At 36.5% G+C, this 24,899-nt stretch overlaps 1 protein-coding gene across 2 annotated transcripts in view; it reads left to right on the forward strand.

The window, feature by feature from the left end:
* FUT8 (fucosyltransferase 8) overlaps positions 1–24,899 on the forward strand; it is a 186,938-nt gene that overhangs the window by 142,670 nt on the left and 19,369 nt on the right. For both annotated transcript variants that reach the window (XM_049770382.1, XM_049770383.1), the window contains 2 exons: positions 8,357–8,603; positions 14,357–14,533. In XM_049770382.1, the coding sequence (XP_049626339.1) occupies positions 8,357–8,603; positions 14,357–14,533 (424 nt within the window). The remainder of the gene's footprint in view (positions 1–8,356; positions 8,604–14,356; positions 14,534–24,899) is intronic.

Raw genomic sequence — 24,899 nt, forward strand, 5'->3', positions numbered from 1 at the left:
GCACTGTTTCATGTGATTGAATTTAGAACTTTTCACTCAATTGGTTGAAAGCTTCAAACTGGCAGTAATGACAGTCTTTTGAGTTGTTGCTTAAGTAGAACAGTGATAGAATTCACATGACAGATGACAGTTGCTTATTAAAGTTCAAAAAGAAATTACTATGAGCCACCACAGTTGAAAAACAAAAGGAAAGTAGCCCAGATGTTCACCTTTAAATAATATATCTTTCCTCCATATTTTAAATGAGAATGGAGTATAGTCATAAATAAGGCTATAAATATTAATGATGTCGTTGTTAAAAAGCCCCAAAACAGACCGCACACATTTGTTACTTTTTGTAAAACTAGCCATCTTTGAGTTCAAGTATATTCAAGAAAGCTCCCCAGGCCTCAGTAAGTCTTGCCACACTAGTTTGCTTTGGTCTTGATCTCCTTTTACTTCTGTTTCCAATAACAAGTCTCAGAGAATTTAGCTAGCATTAGCAATATTTGACCACACAATTTAAATAAAGAACATGACAATACCAGAAGTCGAGATAATCTTTGTATATATAATTTAAGCATATCTTTTTGCTATCTTCTGAGCAGAAAGTAGTACAGCTTTGACAACTTTTTTATATTTTCCCCACCCCTCAACTTTTTAATATATACTGAGATAGAAAATAATTCTGACCAAGTCAAGTTACTGATTTTCATCTGTTATAAGCTAAGAGTTGCTGTTCTTCCATTTGAATGTTTGGTATTTATTTTAAATATGTGAAAGTTGTTCATTTTATTGCCTATGGTAAACACTATGAATAGTATTTACTTTGAATCTATTTCACACATATAGTATATTTGGGAATATATCTTGAATCACTAAAATGGAACACTTTGATTCCATTTCAGAACATGTATTTTGGCAAAGAATCTTTTTTTTGAAAATTTATCCTAACAGAGAACTACTTTTTTTTTTTAACCATACTCAGGTAACACTCAGAGACTATTTCCAGTTTGTTCGCAGGGATCACTCTCATGGCACTTAAGGAAACCATATGTGGTGTCAAGGTCAGATTGAGACCTCCTGATTGAAAAGCATGGCTCTAGCCAGAGATCCTCAAGTTATGGCCCATGGGCCCTCTGAGAACATTTATCAGGCCTGCCGAATGTATTTGCCTTTGCTTCCTGCCCCGCTTAGCAGCCAACTTGTCCCAGGCCCAATGTGCGTTTGTGAGATGTTCAACGCACTCTCGGACTCCCCTTTTCTGTCTTTCGACTCCTCTCAATCACGGGCAGGGGTCCGCCAAAATCAGGCCCATAGTTCCCATTGAAATACTGCTAAGTTTGTTGATTTAACTTTACTTGTTCTTTGTTTTTAATATTGTATCTGTTCCTGTTTTGTTTTTCTTCAAAATAAGGTATGTGCAGTGAGCATAGGAATTTGTTCATAGTTTTTTAAATTTTAGTCTGGACCTCCAATGGTCTGAGGGACAGTGAACTGCCCCCCTGTTTGAAAGTTTAAGGACCCCTGCATCTAAACCTTTGAGCTATCTCTTGGGGCCACTGGGTACTATCTCTTTTGAGGAGTTTGTCTGGCATTTGCTGTGTTAGGCACCTAGCTTAGCTTTTTCCTTAGAGTGTCTCATTCTTTAAAGTTCTTTAAAGTAGCTTGATGAGTAGGTACTTAGAATTAATTTCATTAACAAACGAGTAAAGCACTGTATTCCAGAAGAAGAAACTGAGGTGAAATTGAGTATATCTTGTCCAGGATTGCATAGCTGTTAAGAGACAGATTTGAACATATATTTTTTACTACAAAGGCTATACTATTAATCACAATGTATTGTAGTTACATGCAGTTACATTTAGTTAGCATATTTTGTTTGATATCTTTTCCTGTTCTAGACTCAAGTTAGGGCATAGTTTTTGGACTGTGATGACAACTAGCAGCTATGGTCATTCAAAGAAATTTATACGAAGGGAAGGAAAACATTATTTTTACTCTGGTTCAATTTGGGAAAAGTATAGACCAATATAAGTAGTTAAAAAAATTGTTTAGCATTCTTAAGAAGCTTGAACCCAGACCTAGTAAGCTGTTCATAACCCCTCTCTCTCCAACTGAAATTCAATTTACAGATTGCATTGCTTGATAGATTTTATTTTCAACTGGCAACTCTATTCCACACTCTTTGTTTTACTAAACTGTGCAGTTGCTAAACTAACTGAAGTATGAGTCATTTAGGAAATGTAGATGAGATCCCAAGGACATGGACCCACATTTTTTTCACCCTTAAAACATAGCACACCCTGTGGTAAATAATAAGCTTCTTAAGCCCTTTCTATTGAGTCTACTGAAAACTAATAATTCAAATTGACTAGTTCCAGGGATAGTGCCGCAGTCTTACGTCATGTGAACTAATGATAGGCTATTTTAAATGAAGCTGCTGTGAATTGACTAGCTGGGAAGAGGGCTTCTCTAAAAATACTTGCCTGCAGCTGTCCAGATAGTCCCCTTTCAAAGAGCTGTCTAAATCCCTGGCACAACTTCTGAGTAATTCTGGTCTTAGAGAAAAGTTACAGGAGCTGGAGAAATAGTCTAGGTTACAAGCACCTGTCTCTTAAGCATACAGTGATGAGTCTCACATGTGCGAAAGTGAAGTTCTAACTGCTCTACCATTTGAGTGTAGCAGCTCTGCTGTTTGCTCTCCCAAGTATCACAAGGGATTTCTGGGCACAGCACAGTCAGGTATGTGTGTGAGTGCCGCAAAAAGGGGAGCGACCCCCAGTGAGTGAGCACTGCAGCTTAAAATAATGTGCAAGCACTATGGGCAGGAAGTGTGACCCCTGGCAGGCACATGTGAGCACTGCAGCGAATACCACATAATTTATGTATCTTAACTAAATGGATTGCAACCCTCAGGAAACAGTGCAGCCCGGTAGGCACACACAGCTAAAAATATGCAAACATCACAGCCAGGTGTGTCTCCAGATCCAATTCGCAGCAATAACAACGAAGGAAAGAGAGGGAATAAATGTTACTAAGTTTTTCTTTTTTCTTTCTTTTTAAATTGATACTTATAACCTCTAGATGGACTACTTCTGGTTTTTCTTTTGGGTTTGTTTGTTTGGTGGTTTTTTGTTTTGTTTTTTGTTTTTTTTTGGTTTTTTTCTTTTTTCATTTTCTTTTCATTTATTTTATTTCAAACAGGGAACCACATAATTTGAATCATCTTGTTCAGCCTCATAAATTGAGGGGAAAAAAATGGATGGTACCAGAATCACATAGTCTTATGAACATTGAAATAATGAAATAAAAAATGATCAGACTTAAAAACCAAACCCAAAGCATCGATACCCAGTCTTCAACAAGCAATACACAGAGGAGACCAGTTATACTAGTAGTCCAAGGGGCAAAGGAGGGGATGCTGGGAACAGTGTTGGAGGGAGGACAATACTGGTGGTGAATACCCCTGATTCAATGACACTACGTACCGTGACTATTACTGTGAAAGACTTGTAACTCACATTGTTCACAATAAAAAAAAATTTTTTTTTTTTTGGTTTTTTTTTTTGGGTCAAACCCGGCAGTGCTCAGGGATTACTCCTGGCTCCACGCTCAGAAATTGCTCCTGGCAGGCATGAGGGACCATATGGGATGCCAGGATTTGAACCAATGACCTTTTGCATGAAAGGCATGCTATCTCTCCGGCCCCCAATAAAAATTATTTAAAAAAATTTTAAATAAAGATTATCCAAGAGAAAATAGTCCCTGAAATAATAATGGATAAAACAGTAGAGACTTAACTGGGCAGCCAGTTGGGTAAAAGCTCAAGTGAAAACCCAGGCTAAAAACAAATCCACTTTTAGAGCTGCAGAGATAGTGAAGTAGATAAGGCCATTGCTTTGCATGTGACAGACAATCCTTGAGCATGAACCTAGAAATAAATCCTAACTACTGCCAGGTGTGACTCACCCCCACCCACACAAACAAACCCCAAATCAATTTGCACTGATTGATTGCAGATGAATACTTGATTTATATGTGACTAGAAACATACTTTATTTCTAAGGTCCGATAGAGTGCATTTGCTTTACAGCGCTAAAGTTTTAATAAAATGGAAGGATATTCTCTTTTTATCAAATATTTTTAATTGAATCACCATGAGATACACAGTAACAAAATTGTTCAGGATTGATTTTCAGCATACAATATTCCAACATTCATCCCTAGAATGATCTTGATAGAAGGTTTCAGAGGATATGCTTTTGATAATGTAGGTATATAAGAGCACTAATAAAAGTTATGAAATAAACACTAAAATTATTATCTCCTTTTATACGAACATATTACCTTTGAGAAGTTCCCTTAACCTATTAGTATGTATGAAGTATGTGAGAGTTAAAATAAATTGGTTTCTCAAACTCCAAAATTTACTCATCAGTCCTAGAGATGGTTTTAGGTAATATATGACATAATTTCAAGTGGTTTTCTGATAAAACATTACATTGAATTGCATAATTGAGAAACAGTCACTTTTTGGTTTTTCTAATATTAATATTCATTATCATGGTATCTATAAAATTCTTTAACTCTAGATAATTATTTAGGTGTTAGAATAGAAGTGGGTTGGGGCAGGTAATATGAGCCCTCTGTTAATCCAGTTTCTATAAAAAGGAAATAAATTTCATTTCTTGAAATGGAAAAGGACAGAGATGCTTTTAGGCTCTTTCTGACACTCATTTCCTTTATATTTGGAAGGAAGACAGTGTTTTATAAAACTGATAGGTTTAGTAGAATGAACTTAATATGTGGTGTTCTCTTGTAGTTGTGGCCCAGTCTCAAAATCACGCTCGCTCTTCTATACCATGTAGTAGGATTTTATTGGCAAACTTGGTTTAGGATTTAGTGGGGACTATTCAGAAATCCACAAGGTTATAAATCCAATACCAGGTTTTTGATGGCACTCTTTGGTGGTTAAGATAATATTTTGATTGCCAACGTATTCTTTTTTCTGCTCCCTCATTTAACTAGATTTATAGATAATATGTGTGTGAGTGATACCATCATCAGTCCCCGAAAACCTGGTATTTTCTTTTCAGAGCCCTTTATGAGCAGTAATCATCTATATAAATTCTTCTGTTTTTTGTTTGGAGATCATATTCAGTTGTGCTCATGGGGCTGGAACTACTGGCTTGGTGCTTGAGAACCATTACTGTCTTAGAATTGAAGTAGTCAGGGTTCCTGCTTGGGCTACCTGGTTGTTTGGGTCATGAAGTGCTGAAGAACTACTACTGGTTTGGTGCTCAGAGCTTGCATTTGACAGTGCTTGTGAGACCACAGTGCTGGAGATTGAACCAGGGTTGTATGCATGCAAGGCAAGTTATTTAACACTTCATTTGCTCGATTACCTCTCTCTCACCTCTCTTTCTATCTCTCATTCCTAGGTATATTTTTTAAACTGGAAATTTTGGAAAGCAAGTACCATTGCATCATATATATTCTGACTAGTTAATGGTTGCATGGTAATGGTCATTAAATATTTGAACAAGAAAATTAGTGAGCAAAGATTCAATAAAAGGGGCCAGGAAGGTGGCACCAGAGGTAAGGTGTCTGCCTTGCAAGCACTAGCATAGGACGGACCGTGGTTCGATCCCCCGGCGTCCCATATGGTCCCCCCAAGCCAGGAGCGATTTCTGAGCACATAGCCAGGAGTAACCCCTGATCATCAAACGGGTGTGGCCCAAAAACAAAACAAAAAAGAAAAAGATTCAATAAAAATAAATCTAAGTTCTCTGTCTTGAAAGTATAGGCAGAGTTTTTATTTCATATAGCTGACAGGGAAGAAAGTTGAGGCTTTCAGGTATTTAGAGAGAAATACTTTTATGTCTGTAAAATTATGAATTAGTTAAACTGAACATCAAGAAATATATTGTTGGGGCCTGAGAGATAGCATGGAGGTAAGGCGTTTGCCTTTTGTGCAGAAGGTCATTGGTTCAAATCCCGGCATCCCATATGGTCCCCCGTGCCTGCCAGGAGCAATTTTTGAGCATGGAGCCAGGAGTAATCCTGAGCACTGCCGAGTGTGAACCCCCCCTCCCCCCAAAAAAAGAAATATATTGTTACTGAGGCAGGAGTGATAGTATAGTGAATAGGGTTCTTACCTTTCGTGTGGCTGGTCTTGATTCAATCCCCAGCACCCCATAAGGTCCCCTGAAAACTGACTGCTACATATGATCTCTGTTTGCAGAGCCAGGAGTACATGAACATGGCCAACTATGGACTAAAAAATAAAAACAAACCAAAAAAAAACCCTAAAATCATGTATGTGATATATTTTGTTTCATGTGTATATTATATATTATAGTTAAGAAAAAATCACAAAGGTAATTTTAATTTTGCTGTTACTTATGGTATTGTGAGAGACAACAGTCTTTGCTGGCAGCAAACCTTGGGCCATACACATATAAGGCCCACTCTACCATCTTTGCTACCATATTCTAAATACTACTGTTTTTATTTCTGTTTCTTTTAAATAAAATATGAATTTTCTCTTTCTCTTTTTTTCTAATTATACTATTTTTTCTCTCCATGTAAAGTATCTCAATTTTCCTTCATAATAGGAAAATTGACTTTTGAAGCTTAATTCAGCATACCACTCACACACAGAGCTTTGGGTTTGGTTTGTTTGTTTGATAGTAAACCACTTGCAAGGCACGTGTACTAGCACTGAGTAATATTCCTGATCCTAACCATATGTATTCTTTATTTTAGTTTATCATTTTTTAACAGTCTCACACACACTTGGTTTCATTATGCCAGAGGTCACATGTGTAGCTGTGCCACCAAGAATCAAAAAGGGCTGTGCTTCCAGGATCACACTCGCATGTGAGGTGGTTCCAGAGATCCAACTCAAGGAAGAGCTCATTGTGTAGGGCATGCATTGTTCTCCTGATCCCAGCTCCCAGGTTTTCTTAAAGGCACCTATGATTAACGCCAATATTAGTCATTTTTATCGCTAATTGAAGCATAGGACTTTTCCTCATCACCCACTGTTCTGCAAGACCTTTTTAATTTTAGTTATTCAAAAACTAACTCCAAAACAACCATTCAGTTGTTTTGAATGAATACATTCCCAGATCTTACTATGTATTTTAAAACATTTTGCATATGCAGAAAAAATAAAATTTAAGAATCATGTTTAATTCTGGTACATATAGTTAAAACTTATTCTAGACTTTATTCTCTTTTAACTTTAATAGTTCAGTTGTTAACTTTTTCTTTTTCTTTTTTCTTTATTTTTATTTTTTTTTTTTTTTTGGTTTTTGGGTCACATCCGGCAGTGCTCAGGGGTTATTCCTGGCTCCATGCTCAGAAATTGCTCCTGGCAGGCATGGGGGACCAGATGGGATGCCGGGATTCGAACCGATGACCCTTCTGCATGAAAGGCAAATGGCTTACCTCCATGCTATCTCTCCGGCCCCCAGTTGTTAACTTTTTCTAATCACTAAATGTAAGGAAAGTATCTTAACTAGGTATCTGTTATATTAAAGTTAATATTTTCTGTTGTTGAAAATTTAATTCAGTGCATCTCATATCAGTGAAATCTCTGTTATCTTTGTGTTATCTTGTTATAACTCTGTGGTTTTCAATTCATAAAATAAAATCTATACCTGACTATCCCATTTTCTGTTTTTGTTGTAACATAAAATTGATAGACTAGTAATATTAATATATCCAACTTAGATTGTGAAACTATAATCTATAAAGACTGTCATATGTTCTTTGTCTTAGCTTTAAATTTATATGCAGGTAAACAATCAACACAGATTCTGCTATCATATTTGAGAATGTCTTAGGTAGCAGAGAAAACAGACATTAGTGTTATAAATTCTTTTCTTCAAAAGATGTTTTAATGATCATTTTAAGCATTCTCAAAACTTATGCTCTATATATGAAAGTAGTGCCATATATGGCATTATTAAAGTAATGCCATATGCTGTGATGACAAACTAGAAGCCATGAAAACACTGTCATTTAATCAGCAATTACAAAATGGTAGTACTTTGCCTTACTGGTTACATCTACCATAAATACTTCTAAACTGGATATCATCCTTATGTAGGGAATGAAGTGTTAATATGGCAACATATTATGAGAGAAAAGAAAATTCAATGCACCTAAAGGAGACCAAGTTTAAAAATGTAAAGTTTAAGTTTAAAAATCGACCTGTCACTTTTATACTCTTACCTTAGCAAAATTACCTTTAATAAGTAAAAATTAAAATTGCTGAAGATTAAAACACCCAGAGTTACTGTTAAGTGGTGATTATTTGAGGATTGCAATGTGGTGATGATGGAATATTTTGATATTCTCTCAGGTGAAGTAAAGGACAAAAATGTTCAGGTGGTTGAACTCCCCATTGTAGACAGTCTTCATCCTCGTCCTCCATATTTACCTCTGGCTGTACCAGAAGACCTTGCAGATCGACTTGTGAGAGTCCATGGTGACCCTGCAGTGTGGTGGGTGTCTCAGTTTGTCAAATATTTGATCCGCCCACAACCTTGGCTGGAAAAGGAGATAGAAGAAGCCACCAAGAAACTTGGCTTTAGACATCCAGTTATTGGGTAAGAATATTATTTGTTCCTCATAAAGTGATATATAGTAACAGGGTTATATCCCTTTATAATAAATTATAAAATTTATAATAACATAGTTTAGTTTTTAAAGCTCTACCAAAAAAGAGCTTCCAGTATTAACCATCAGCCTCAGAGAGATTCATTCCTTACTGACTTTTATTAGCTGAGTCATCATTCTTTGTCACCCTAATATTTTTACTCATTCAATTAAAATAACAAATTTTCATTTATAAAATTAGTATTTTCTCCTAGAAAACAAAAACATTTTTACACATATTATGAGCTGTTTTATTTAGACTTGAATTTTTAGAGGCAATACCAAATTGTTTTCTCAAACACTTTTACTTTTTAGACACAAATAAATAATCTATGAAAGGAATACAGAGGTTTGACAACACTTAACAAAGACTGAACTTTTTACAAACTTATAAATGTGAAGTGGCTTATATAATTATTCCAACTTGCATGTTCTAATATTCTAAAAGAAGTACAGCAACAAGAATATTTATGAAAATTATTGCATCTTGCAGTGAAATCATTTTTACTAAGTTCTTGTTGTTAGTTGACCTTTCTGTTAATTCTTTTGTTTCTTAATATGAGATGGCTTCAAATACACTTGGTGTCTAAATTGGATAACGATATATATATTTATAATATTTTATTATTTATTTATAAATAAATATTTATTTATAAATATTTTATTTAAACACCTTGATTACAAACATGATTGTGGTTGGGTTTCTGTCATGTAAAGAACACCCCCTATCACCAGTGCAGCATTTCCATCACCAGTGTCTCAATTCTCCTTCCTACCCATTTCACCCCTGCCTGTACTCTACACAGGCTTTCTATTTCCCTCATACATTCTCAATGTTAGGATAGTTCTCAATGTAGTTATTTCTCTAACTAAGCTCATCACTCTTTGTGGTGAGCTTCATGAGGTGAGCTGGAACTTCCAGCCCTCCTCTCTTTTGTCTCTAAAAATTATTGCAAAAATGTCTTTCATTTTTCTTATAACCCATAGATGAGTGAGACCATTCTGCCTCTCTCTCTCTCTCTCTCTCTCTCTCTCTCTCTCTCTCTCTCTCTCTCTCTCTGACTTATTTCACTCAGCATAATAGTCAATGTACATCCATGTATAGGAAAATTTCATGACTTCGTCTCTTCTGATGGCTGCATAATATTCCATTGTGTATATGTACCATAGTTTCTTTAGCCATTCATCTGTGAGGGACATCTTTTGGAGTTGTCCAGGAATTCCCAGCACTGTGCTGATATTGAGGCTTTTGTAGGGTGTATTTTTGGCTATCAGGCCTTCCAGAAGTATGAGAAGGCTGGAAGAGTCTACCCACACTCACTCCAAAAAGCTCCTGGTGATGTCAGCCTAAATACTAGCATACCTGGAGTCTTGGTCATTTGGTGACTTGGCAGAGAGCCATAGTTGAGTAGTAAAGTTGGACAATTGGCAAAGCGGAGATTGTGGGTGCAGCTGGTATGGCTTTGGCAATGTGGAGATTTGATCTACCTCTCTTCCTGAGATTGTCAGCTTTCAGTTGTATGGCCAGTATACCCCTAATTCTTCATTGCGTGGTTTACATGTCTTTTGAGAATAGTCTCTGAACTGGCAACTGGGTTTGTGAGGCATGTTTTCAGATCTATTCATATTTTTATTTATATTATATTTATATTTTTTAAAGAAATGTTATTAGGACGAGAAATAAAAGATTTAGAAAGAATACTGAGTTCTTCAGAAAAAAGAAGAGATATCCATATGAAGTGAAAGAGTTACACATCCTAAGTTGGTTTATCTGTGATTCCAGAGTGAAATGCACTTGTTTTCAATATATTACATTACTCCTTCTTACCCCAACTCGGTGTGTGTTTGAGGTGGGGGACCACGTGGGATGCCAGGGATCTAACCCGGGTTGTGTCAGCTACATGCAAGGCAAGCGCATTATACACTATACAATCACTCAGGCCCCTGCTAATACATTTTAAAATTTACATAAAATGGGAAAACTCTGTAAATATAAAATTTAGTAAGAGTGAGGTGAGTTAAGAAAGTCATAAGGAGAAAAACTGCATCAGTATGATTTTATCTTTTTTTTTTTTTTTGGTTTTTGGGTCACACCCGGCAGTGCTCAGGGGTTACTCCTGGCTGTCTGCTCAGAAATAGCTCCTGGCAGGCACGGGGGACCATATGGGACACCGGGATTTGAACCAACCACCTTTGGTCCTGGATCGGCTGCTTGCAAGGCAAACGCCGCTGTGCTATCTCTCCGGGCCCAGTATGATTTTATCTTAGGAAATAAATATTAATTTATTATAAAATATTATAGATACTGCTTGGATGTCTTCATTAATAAGTAAAAGATCATAATGCAAATCTCTACGGATGTATAAAAGGGCAAAGCACCTGATTAGATTTAGAATATTTACTACAAAACAAACAATTCATAATTGAAAGTGTATAAAATTTTTTCTTGATCTAGGAGTAAGTATACCTTTCTTAATTCAGTATAGCGCAAACATATAAGCATCGTGAGTGCCATACTCAATTTTCAGTGATGGAAAGTTTGTCCTATATTTCTAAGAATCTTCTTTAATGCTTCTGATAAAACTTCTTTCAAGGCTATAAATTCCCTAAGCTGTGGTCTGTCCAGGAAGCTCTGTATCATTCCTTCAAATCTGAATGTGTTTCATGCCAGGTAGATATATTGATTCTTGATAAATTGTTCATTTCCATTCTCTTCTGGCTTATAGCATCTATTTGATAGATCTACTAAGTCTTATGGGCTTTTCTTTTTGTATTCCTTATTTTATAAATCTTTTAGCTTTCAATATTCTGCCTCTCTTTGGAATTTGTTGTGGTTTTTTTGTTTTGTTTTGTTTGTTTTGCTTTTTTTATACAATTGTGCCTTGGAGTTTTCCTAGTGAGTCTTTTTTCCCTGGGACCCTTTGAGCCTCTTGAATCTTGATATCTGTATTCCTCAACTCTAAGAAATCTTTTTTTATTGTTCATTAAATTTGCCTTGTTCTTCAGGAACTTTGATGGTTCTTTTATTGTTTCCCTTGACCTCACCCCATAATTCTTTCGTATGTTCTTCATTTCTTTTTAGACTACTTTCTACCTTCGGATGTTTCCTAGTGGTTTCCTCTTTCTCAACTTGATTCTCCTGATTTTTGGCTCTCTGCTATTTCTTTGTTATTCAGAATATTAAGGGGATTTTTTATTTCACCTACATGCTATTTCTGCTGTAGTAGTTTTCTCATTGCAACTTTTATATTCTCTTGTGCTATGCTAACTACGTGTGCCATATTTCTATGAGCTCATCTTCATCATGGTGTCACTAAAGTTGGTGTTGGTTGAAACTTCGACGTTATTGTTTTCACTCATGTGCTTGATGGATTTCTGTGTATCTTCCCCATTGTGTTCTGTGCTGCTGTGCTGAGGGTAAATCTTCGCAGTTAACAACCTAGGAAACTCTGAGGGCTTAGAATGGAAGTTGCTCTTTTTAAATTCCTAGCCCACAGTCATATAAGTCTGGGCAATGTGAAATTTGAGGAGTTCTAAATATGTATCTGGTCCTATGAATATAGAGGAGGTTTGCCATGGAGGCTGCCAGGACCTAGCTAAAAGAAGAGGAAACTGCCTCCATTTCCAAAAAGGGACCAGAGATGCCAGCTGGGAGATTTATCTGAGTGGGGAAGCAGAAGATCAATAGATGTGCTGGGCTCATTAATAGTGGAGGTCAGCCATGGAAGTAATGTATGCTATACGAGAAGAGTAGTAAGATTCAAGATTCTGATATCCCATCTAGTTGTTACCATTAACTGATACGACTTTAGGCAATTACTTGATCATTTTGCGCATTCATTAGTTGCTTCTTTCCATATTTATTTTTTAAAAAATTGGTTGGGTAGCATTGAGTGTTTCAAAAGACAGAGATTTACATGTAGATTTTTGCATCTTCCCATAATTCATTTATTGTGTACAGTTGGAAATAAATGAAAATTTCTATCCTGAGTTTGGTATCCAATAGAAAAAAATAAGACAAAATGCAAATAACTTCAACTTCTTAAGAAAATTAAGTTGAAAGATGGGTGAAAGAAGCTAACATGATTTCTAGCATCCATAACAAGTTTGGCATTGTGATTCTTTCATATATATTCTATCGGAGTTCTTTCTCAAATTATTGATCCAGGCCTGATTATAGTAGCCATTGAGAAACTAAAAATATTGCTTAGTAATTCTTGGTCACTAACTCAAATGCCCTTCTTCCTTTGATCCTTCTATAGCTTTAGCTCATTTATTTTTATTTTACTTTTTCTTTTGTTTTTATTTTATTTTCCCATTCCAGTTTTTTTAGGTCTTATGGAAGGTTTCATTGAAATTCAATGGAATTGTTCATTTTGTACCATTTCAACTCCAATTTCCTGAGAGAAGCAGCAATTAAGAAGGATGTAGAAAATAAAAGAAGATAGAATTGGTGTTTAAATGATAGTATTCTTGGCTGTTATCTGGAATGCAAAGGAAATAATAGCCATAAAGGTGTCAGAGTAGCACAAATGAAATCGGCTCCACATTCTAGATTCATAATAAAGGCTGGTTTTAAACTTGAACTAAAGTATGTGCCGTATACCTAAAGGAAAATAAATTTACCTTATTTTCTTTTGTGCCTATGTACAGTGATTTAGTAATTAGAGGAGGGAGGATGTGGGATGGGATAGTTTTAATTCATGTAAATAAACGATGGCTATAATTATTCTTGTTTCTATTCAGATTACTCTGAAAACACCAAGTTGAAAGAAAAACGATATGAATGTTAGTGTCCTATTCGGCACAGAACAATGTAAATCTTTGCCCCCAGTTTGACAATTTTGAAGCTTCTCTTAAATAGGATAGAGAAGATCAGTATCTGTTATGTGTGATAAAGTGAAAATTAGGAAAAGAAATTCACTATGTATTCAACAAGGGGCTAGAATTAACTTACAATAGTGAAAACGCTTAAAAGATTTACCTGTCTTAATTGTGCTATAGGAAAAATCCTTACAGGTCCAAGGCTTCTTCAATTTAAACTTTCACAAGCTGGCATTTTTAATGAATACACATTTTAAAGTGAATAAAACAAAAATATTGCATCAAATCGCTATAAATATTGTTATAATAATAACCAAGACTGGGAGTCTTGGTATCATTTGCTGTCAAGAAAAACATATTTAAAAGCTATCTCTAGTTTTTTCTGGAAGGATAGAATAAAGAGCCCTGGAATCACTCATTTGTTTCTAATTTGCCCATTACTGGTTAGTTCTTATTTTTGTCATTTTTGGGTTTGTTTGTTTTGGTTTTTGGTCTGCAATTCATGGTGCTCAGGAGTTACTCCTGCCTCTGTCCTGAGGGGTCACTCCTGGCGATTCTCAGCGAACCATATGGGATGCCAGGAATCAAACCCAGGTCAGCCGCATGTAAGGCAAATGCTCTACCCACTGTGCCATCATCACTCTAGCCCTGTCAATTAAATTTTAAGAAAGTTTTCCTCAATGGCTTTATTTTCTCATTTCTTTTGTATTGGCTTAAACATGCAGATGTATTTAGAACATATGTATGTAAATTTTTGGTGCTTGATTTATTTTTCTAATGTTAAAGATGAGAGAAAAAATTAGGGCTATAAAGTTGAGCACCCTAAAGTATTCAGTGGATCAGAACATTTTTTATAGAATGTTTCTCCCTTAACCTTCAGGGTCCATGTCAGACGCACAGACAAAGTGGGAACAGAAGCAGCTTTTCATCCCATTGAAGAATATATGGTACATGTTGAAGAACATTTTCAACTTCTCGCTCGCAGAATGCAAGTGGATAAAAAAAGAGTATATTTGGCCACAGATGACCCTTCTTTATTAAAGGAAGCCAAAACAAAGTAAGTTAGATGCGCCAATGGTTCTAAGCTTTTCAGTTCATGACCTATGATTCTTATTTAAAATATTATGATTACTTGAAATTTTTACTTGAAAATGATTATATATGTGTAACTGTGATTATGATCAAAGTATATTGATATATTGATATATATTGATATATAATATTGATATATTGTTCCAACCCTAGGTACTTGCCCTTTAGATATGATTATTTCACTAGTCACTATGGGTACCTGAAAACATGAAAAATACAAGGTTTCCTTTTGTAAAATATTCTAAAATTAGAAAATTGTAAACATATTTATATTTTATATTTATGTATATAATATAATAAATCAGATTTTTAATCTCACCCATTTAACAACTTTTGTTAGAAGCTAATCATTTAGGCTATTTAACAAAACTTATTTTGGTATCACATTACAATTGGAATAGGAAGAAGTCAGAGGCTGGGGAGATAACTCAAGTAGTTCTAGATCAATTGCCTGGTATATGTGAAACCCTGAAGTCTGATCCTTTCATTATTACCCCTCTCAGAATGCAGACTTAACTGATAAAAATTGCTTTATTCTTTCTTAGAATATCTTTAAGTATTGAGGATCTTACTCTCACACACGCATTTTTAAAAAAGACAAATTCATCAGTCAATTTATAAAATTATAATTATTTTGTAAATGTAAGTGTAAAATCACCCCACATGCTATATTTCCAACCCCAGGGTTTGAAGCAGAGTCACTGCATGAAATAATCGAGACTAGGTTGAGGATGAATCACATGTAATCTAGCAATCATCTACCTCATATTAAGAACAAGCTGCCTGCCAGAACTGTCATTTTTTTTATTGAGTGCAGAGACCATCCCTGGGTGGGGGAATAAGAACAGATAGCACAGGCTGTTCTGAGCCAGTTCCACCAAAGTTTGCATTAAGACAGTCTCTGCTTTGGAGTAAAACCAAGTTGAAAATGAACAGATACAAAGGAACCAGTGATGATCTTTGTTTGGGGTAAAACAAGGTGTAATCTAACAACTCTCCCTTTTATTGGTCAAAAAAATTGAAAGGGTACATAAGACCTGTTTTGTTGTTCTCTGCAAGAGGCAGGAAGATCAGGACTTATAATATCAGAACTTATAAAAGTGGTTTTTATTTTGCATAGCACAGTAAAAGCTGGGGAAATAAATGGGGAAAAAAACTTAACAAGTAAAGTAATGAAGAAATTTTAAGCCAGTTACCATTGTAGCTAATTCCAAGATTCACTGCTAATGAGGGTAGATTGGCTTAAAAGCATCATAGGTTAGATTGTGTATATATCATCCTCAAAACAATTTGTTTTTCCCATATCCTTGTCTTATACGTACAACAAAATTTTTTATAGATTTCTCTAAACATATTAGAACCTTTCTATAAATACACTTAATTTGAAAACAAATGCCTAAACATTCTTATAGTAAGCACTGCAATATGAGTCTAGAGCACCCAAGTTTCTTTTCCATAGACTTGGGGGGGTGACTTTGGGGGGCCACACCCAGTTACCATCAGAGGTTACTCCTGGTTCTGCACTCAGAAATCACTCCTGACAGGCTCAGGACACCACATGGGATGCTGGGGACTGAACCCAGATCTGTCCCGGATCAGCCCCGTGCAAGGCAAATGTCCTTCCGCTGTGCTATCACTCCAGCCCCTCCATAGACTTTTCAAAACAAAATCATCAGAACATTTTCGCAGATGTACATAATTTGAAAATAAGTTTGTTAAAACATTCCTATAATGGGCACTGTAATAAGAGTCTATAGTATCCAAGTTTCCTTTCTATAGATTTCTATGGACAAAAACATTAGGACATTTTTGCAGACATTCTTAATTTGAGAATAAGTTACTAAATTATCTGTACAATCAAGCATCATAGCAATTGGGAAACATTGAGATAGCCAAGAACCATTAAGATTCTAACAATATTATGCATTTCCCCAGACTATGAAAACTAATATTAAACAGAGTTGTATACATGATTATCTGTTTGCAGTGGGACGTAGATCAAAAGAATAGCTATTAAAATCTATACAGGTAGAAACACACAGTTTAACCAGCAATCTAGTGACGATGCAAATAGGGTCAAGAGATTAACCTAGAAAGAAGTTAATTTTTCTGGAGCTGACCCAGCTGCAGCAGGTTCTGAAAGCAGCTTCTCCTCAGTTGGGCTTCTGATGAGTTGGATTCTCTATGTCTATCTTCTGTGGTAGGCTGTTGAGGTTACCTGGGATGGGCAGGAAAAGGAAGTAAGGACAGATGATAGCTCAGGCTATCCTGAGCCAGTCTTGCCCAGGTTTGCATGTAAGAATTTCTCTGTTGTAAACCAAGTAGTAAACAAATAGAAAAGAACCTGGGAAAATCTTGGGTAATACAAAGTATAATCTAACACTAAGAATTAGGGACTAAATAAACATTTGTTTATGAAGGAAAAAATTAAATATATTTCCCACTTTGATCAGACCTATTAAATAGAAACAAAATAAAATTGATTCTTAGTCTCCATTTTTTTCTCCACCTGCAAGATATCTTCGCCGTTATCTTGGCTGGGTATTTGTGAATCCAAGAACAGTCCCCAGAATGAGAAATTACTTCCCATCCCCTTGTCCCCTTTCGGGGGAAGACCTTGGTAATATTTATCCGCAGCAAGTAATAATCCACACAGACAAGAACGATAGGGTTTAAAAGATCGGGCAAGGAGAGCCAGAGAATCCTCCTGCAGCCAGCAGCTTTTCACAGAAGGACCCCTCACTCCTGTCCCTCAAGCTATTTATTGCCAACTCCACAGCGCCCCACCTGGAAGGGTTAGGTGGGGCAAAAGTCACAGAACAATCCTAAGGAAACACTTTTATATACAATTCCAAGAATCATCTTATGGAAACTTTTTCATATGCTACAATTCCCCCTTTTTTTTGTAAAGAAACAATAAACAATAATAATGTACAGAAATAAATAATATATATATATTTTTAATTGTAAAAAGAATAACTAAGCAATTGTAAAAGAGTGGCGCCAGATGTTGCATAAAATAATTAACGATGGGGCTGGATGGCGATGGATGGAGGCCTTTGTGCTTAGGCCCCAGCCACGTGGCTTTTTTCCCCATTCAGCTGGCGGATTTCAGGCCCAGGTAATCGGCGTAATCAAGACTCACTCACATGCAGGCTTCAGGAAGCATTAACTTTATTCATGCCCTATTCACCACATGAGTGTGGCCTATCTCATAACCTTTTAAGCACTAGTTATTCTTGGCCCTGCATCTAAACTCCTTTCAGCCATCTTCCCTTTGGGCTCCATGCTGGTGGTCAAAGACCAGAACACAGAAACCCAGAAGCCAGAGCGCCCAGCAGCGCAGAACGGGCAAAGAGCCAAAAGGGGCCGAATTCCCTTGGTCCATGCCTTATCTACCTTTTCCCAGACCCCTCCCAGGAATGGGAGGGGCTTGCAGGTAAAGTTACACCTACTATCCGGTTTCCAAGACCCCTCCCCGAAATGGGTGGGTCTAGGGTCTTAAATAGGTACACCCACATCCACCCTCACAGTTCCCATTTTAAAATACCATATTTTTAAGGTCCAAGATACAGGTTAGCAATTAAGAGGCTTGCCTTTCACATGGCCGACCGTGTTAAATTCTCAGCACCACATATAGTTCCCTGCTACTGCTAGGATTATTCCTAAGCACAGACCCATGAATAAGTATAGAGCACACACAGGTGGTATGGTCCTAAACCAAACAATAAATTAAAAACGTAAAGTACCATACTGAATTGGTAGCTTGGTTGCAAAATTGTAAATATTATTTTTAATGTGTTCATTAATTTATCTCTGAATATATCACAAGTTTTCCTCAATGTATCACAAGCTCTTTTTTTTTTTTTTTTTTTTTTTTTTTTTGGTTTTTGGGCCACACCCGGCAGTGCTCATGGGTTACTCCTGGCTGTCTGCTCAGAAATAGCTCCTGGCAGGCACAGGGGACCATATGGGACACCGGGATTCGAACCAACCACCTTTGGTCCTGGATCAGCTGCTTGCAAGGCAAACGCCACTGTGCTATCTCTCCGGGCCCCTTATTTTATTTTTTACGTTATCATGTTAATTAGAAAATATGGAGGAATCTAAGTATGTGAATAAAGGAAAAATATTAACTTGCAACCCTATTAATGTCAACAATATTGTCTCAGTCCCCAGTCATTTATGTAATTACACATTTTAATAGCTCATTTTATATAATATGACCTTTTTTGGAAGAGTCATACACAGTACTGCTCAGGGATTACTCCTGGTTCTGCACTCATGTATTACTCCTGGCAGTACTTGGGGGGCCATTTGGGATGCTGGGGCTCAAACCCAGGTCAGCCATATGCAAGGCAAGCACTATACTGGCTGTACTATTGCTCTAGCACCCTGAACTCCTTTTTTTCTTAATACAACAATATCTCTATTTTCCCAGTCACTGAAAATATTCATTGTAAATATCTGTTTTGAATGACTACATATCCACATTTGGATACACCATTGTTTATTTGACCTAATATTATCCTATTCTATTTTTTAATATTGTTAGGACAGTTGGGTTATTCCTAATGTTTCACTTTTTTGCCAAAAGTTACATTTTTTTCTTAAGTTATATTTCTAGAGGTTAATGTGCTTAACTTACATGCAACCAATCCTGGTTTCATCTGCAGCATTGCATATGATCCCTAGAGTACTGCAGAAAAGACATTGAAAGGAACAAAAGAAAAGAAAACATCTTTCAACACTCTAGTTCATGTAACAGTATTACCTATTACCAGCTCCTTAAACTGGCTGGCTACCTCCTGTAGTTACATTAATGAATGTGGAGGTTGCAAAAAAATAATAATAATGACAGCAGTAGAAGGTTTCTGAATGCACAGTAACTAAATCTTAAAGTCAAATGAGTAATGATTACAAGTTTCTGGCAACCCATGCTTGTGTTGAATATCTCTGTAAAAGGGTTACAAGTGGAAAACTTTCAGAAGCCTTGATCTGTTTGGAATGTAGGAATATTTGAATTCACTTTTTGTGCTCAGCACCTAGTAGTGACTCCGCTCCATGGTCGTCCATATTCTTTTTATCAATCTAGTTATGACATTCTATGTACATCTTTTCCTGTTAGTAAATCTTTTACTTCTAATTTTCAAAGACATTTTGGAGTTTTTCTCAGGAATTAAAATATAGGAATATTATTTTATTCCACTGTTATACATGAACATTTTACAGCTCTGAATTAACTGTTTTAGACCTTCCAGTGCTGGTTTTGATACCTGAGTAAATCATAAACTCCATCATTGTTACTGGGGTTAATACAAATTAATCTACTAAGATGTGTAATATCTGAAGTCATTTTTCCACTTCAAGAGTAAAAAGATGAATAATTAGGGCTGGGGAGACAGCACAGCAAGTTCACTTGCCTTGCACACAACCAACCAAGGTTTGATCCCCTGACTCCCTTTAGGGGAGATCTCTCAGTAGAAAACCAGGATTAAGCCCTGAGCACTGCCAGATATGGACCCAAAAAATGAGACAGGAGGGAAGGGGAAGGGAGAATTAAATTGAAATGATGCATAGGATTCACCCAGAGAATCTTTTTTGTAGGAACTTACTCTTTAATAAAAGGATCAAAATCATTTTTATGGGATGCTTCTTTGGGACAATGGGTACTTGATGCTTTGCTGTTTAGTGTTGAACCTCATGTTTTTTTAGGTTGAAATAGAATGCTTTATTGGAATCCATGATATTTCAGCATTATAATAACTGACAGTCATGGTTGGTGCACTGCATCAGTAATGAAGAGGATAGGGGGAAAGAATCACCCAGATTAAGTGTATACATATGATACATATCAAAAATGCAATTCAATTCATTAAATAAATCAAGGCAAAAAACTTACTGTTTGTCCTGCGAAATAAGAATCAGTGAATAGTGGTAATATAAAGAGAAATAAGTGATAATAGGAGACTATCCCAGGGAGTATTCAACTGGTAGGCAGTATATATGGGACATGTAATTACAGTGTAAGTGTTCTTTTTTTTTTTTTTTTTTTTTTTTTTTTTGTGGTTTTTGGGTCACACCCGGCAGTGCTCAGGGGTTATTTCTGGCTCCAGGCTCAGAAATTGCTCCTGGCAGGCACAGGGGACCATATGGGGTGCCGGGATTTGAACCGATGACCTCCTACATGAAAGGCAAACGCCTTACCTCCATGCTATCTCTCCGGCCCAGTGTAAGTGTTCTTAAGAAGTTGTGCACTAACTCTGAAATCGTGAGTATTATTTTTCTCAGGAGAAAGACATCAAAAATAAAATTTGGTGTTAATTTATAACTTCAAGGTAGTTCTTTGTGGGCAATATCAAATTACATGTTTGAAGCTGGAAGGGGAAAAAAAAACCTTATTTTATTATTGCCAGTTCCTGCAACCTCACAGGAGAGGAATTCCTCTCCTAATATACTTATAGGTCAAAGACAAGATACAAACATGTCTGAGCAGAAAGTTCTGTTATTGGAATTGCAAAATTTCCCTCTTCCATTATTCACCTTAGTTTTGTTTTAACACTTTTTATTTTAGAAAAAATGAAGAATTACCTAAACTATAATATTCTTTTGGGGAGCAACTGATTATCTTAGTGGTGATTATCTTTATCTTTATAAATCAGAGTGTTTTAAATTAAAATTTTCGGGGTCCCACACTTGGGAGACTCCTGGCTCTGCACTCAGAAATTGCTCCTGGCAGGCTCAGGGAAACCATATGGGATGCCGAGAATCGAACCCGGATTTGTACCAGGTTGGCCACGTCTAAGGCAAAGGTCCTCCTGCAGTGTTATTACTCCGGCCCCTAAATTAAAATAAAATTTAAGTGGTCTTTAGATATACAGTGTTTTATAATCAATCCCACCACCAGTGTCAACTTCCCTTCATCAGTGGTCCCAGACTTCATTCTATACCACATCTTCCCCGCCCAGCCTGCTGTCATAACAATACAATAGGTACCTTTTAAGTTTATTAAAATTTGGGTCTCATGATTTCTTTTGTGTTTCTTTTTTTTTGGGGGGGGGGGGTTGGGCCATGCCCGGTGACACTCAGGGGTTACTCTTGGCTCTGCACTCAGAAATTGCTCCTGGCTTAGGAAGACCATAGGGGATGCCGGGGATCCAACCAGGTTCATGCTGGATCTGCTGCATGCAAGGCAAACACACTACCACTGTGCTATCACTCTGGCCCCTCATGATTTCATTGTTGTTGATTCTGGCTTAGATAATTACTTCTGTCCTTTCTTAATGCCACCAGAATGCGCTTGCATTACTTTGGCCCCTGTCCGTTCCCCCCCCTCGCGCCCCCCCCCCCCCGTTACTTCACATTTGTCTTTCTCCTCTTCCACTCGATTTCTTTCCTTTTCCTCACTATACCCTGCTGCTGAGTGTCTTCCGCAACGCCCATTTAAATCATTGCATTCCTTCATGCAGTTATTCTCAGTACACCTGTAAGTGATATCATCTTGTATTTATCTTTCTTCCGGCTTACTTCATTTAACAATATTTTCCAGTTTTATCCATGTTGCAGCAAATTGTATGATATCATCATTCCTTACATTTGTGTAATTTTCCATTGTTTATATGTACAACATCATCATGATCCACTCATCTGTTGTTGGACATCTAGGTTAATTCCAACTCTTCAACTATTGTACTGAGTGCTGTGATAAATAGAGGTGTGCATAATTTTTGGATGTTTTTTTGTTCTGGGTATAGATACCCATAATAGGATTTCTGGGTCATATGGCAGCTTTATTCTGAATTTACTGGGGACCCTCTATCCTGTTTCCATAGTGATTGGGCCAAATAGCATTCTCAGTAGCAGTGAATAAGAGTTCCTTTGCGGTACATCTCGCCAACATAAATTGTTCCCAATATTTTTTATATGTACCATCCTCAGTGGCGTAAGATAATATCTCATTGCCACCTTGTTTGTTTGTTTGTTTGTTTGTTTTTTGAGTTTACCACTCTCAAGAGGTCTTCTTCTTTTGCAATGTCTAGATGTCTTGGAATTTTGGTGACCTGACCTTCCTGGAATTTTGATTCCAGGAAGGCCACTTTAAGTTAGGAAGGGAATTAATATTAATGTCATTCCTCAGTAAAAGGATTACTCGTTTGTTTCACTGAGAAACTAAATTGTACTGACAAAGTTAGCCTTTATCAAACATAAACTTGTACTGGTGTATTTTAACAATTCCACCTCATCAGCCTTTTTGTATTTATTTCTACCCCTGCCGTGGTATGCAGCTTCAGAGGAATAGCATTAAGTTTTGGGGGGCTGTTTTCTTTTTAGAATGAATGTGACATTTTCTTCATCTCCCTGATTCAGAGCTGAGGAGAGCAAAATGTCAAAAATAATGAGGCCAAATAGATCTGAACAGTGAATACTAGTCTGAAACAGTGCTCAGAGACTTTGCTTTGCCTTCACAGTCATTATTAGAGGCAGTGTCAAAAAACTCCTTAGGGGCTATGCAATCCGAAGAGAAATCTGAAGCAGTTATTAGGGAATTAGGATAAAAGCTCCAAATGTAGGTAGCACTCACTTATTCATGTATTTATTCACACACCATTCTGTGAAGAGAGTGTGAAGAAAAATAAGGCCTGGATTCAATTTTAAGAGAAACTGATTTGTACATTCACTTAACATTATCAATAGATTTAGGCAAAATGTGTGTAACAAAACCATTTTTTCCCATAGACTTATTGATATAAACAAAAATTAAGAACCTTTAGCTTATTTCTGGTCATAAGAGCATCACCAAGGTTCAGGGAGATTCTGTAGCTTTACAGTCCTGTGTAGTACTTGCTTATAGGAGCTGTGGGTTCAGTCTCCAGTAGGCTCTGACTCTTTGACCACCAGACAAGACCTTTAAGCACTGAGCCAGGACTAGTTCCTGAGCTCTTAAAAACAAATAGAAAAAAAGACAGAAAGGAAACCAAACTATTTGAAGGAACCTCATGGAAATATGAGGAAAACTTGCAGAATCCACACAGGCAATGATCCTAGCCAGGATTAAGTTTTTGTCATCAACATTATCATAAAAAATAAACAAAATTAAAATTTTTCGGGAACCTGCAGTAAATTTATTTCTGTTATTCAGTTTATAAATAGATCTATTATTTTTCAGTAAATATTTATTGATTTATTCCGGATTTTCTTCTAAATGCTAAGAATAATAAAAATTAACAAAGCAAGAAAAAAAAGTTAAAGCAGGGGCCGGAGTGACAGCACAGTGGTAGGGCGTTTGACTTTACGTGAGCTGACCTAGAAGGGACCTGGGTTCAATCCCCAGCGTCCCATATGGTCCCCCAAGCCAGGAGCGATTTCTGAGCACATAGCCAGAAGTAATCCCTTAGTGTCACCAGGTGTGGCCCAAAAACAAGAATAAACAAGTTAACAAAATAAATGAGTGCTTCTCTTTATAGGCGGAAGATAGCAAATATATATTATATCCAATGTTAATAAAAGCCACTGAGAATAATTAAGGTAAAAGAGATAGGAATGCTAAGATGTAAAAGAAATAGGGGTTGCTAAGATCCTTACTGTCGTGCACTATTTGAGCAAATTGGAATTTAAAGTAAGGAATAAATCCAGGTTTTTGAGACGTTTTAATAATCACAGTGAGTATTGCCTATTTAGAACTTAGGTACTCTTCTCAATATTTTACATTCTTCATTCTTATTACTTCCCAGAATTATCAGCTAAACTCTGAAGATCTGCATCATGTATTGAGATACTTTTTATTGTATTATTTATTATTAATATATAATATAACATAAATATATTAATTTATTATTAATACTTTATTATTGTAGAGTGAATTTTGAATTAAAACTCATTCAGAGGGGCTGGAACAATGGTAGGGCATTTGCCTTGCATGTGGTCGACTCTGGATGGACCCGGGTTTGATTCCCAGCATCCCATATGGTCCCCAAGTCTGCCAGGAGCAATTTCTAAGTGCAGAGCCAGGAGTAACCCCTGAGTGCCATTGGGTATGACCCAAAAACTAAAAAAATCTAATTCAAAGGAGAGTCTATCTTTGAACAAATATATTATGATAGACTTTTTTTTAAAGACAACGTGTTTTAAAATTTAAACACATATCTCAGTCCAAGAGTACAAAAATGTTACCTAGTAGATATTTGTAAATTCATTTTCATAATTTATTACATTGATTTTCTATTACCATTGTTAAGATGGCATTGTAAGGATAAAGTTAGAGCCTATCCAAAAATGAGAGAGTGATGAACAGACACTTCTCCACATAATGTGAATGGCTAGCAGACATGAAA

Source organism: Suncus etruscus, chromosome 3, assembly GCF_024139225.1.
Source record: "Suncus etruscus isolate mSunEtr1 chromosome 3, mSunEtr1.pri.cur, whole genome shotgun sequence".
Taxonomy (NCBI): domain Eukaryota; kingdom Metazoa; phylum Chordata; class Mammalia; order Eulipotyphla; family Soricidae; genus Suncus; species Suncus etruscus.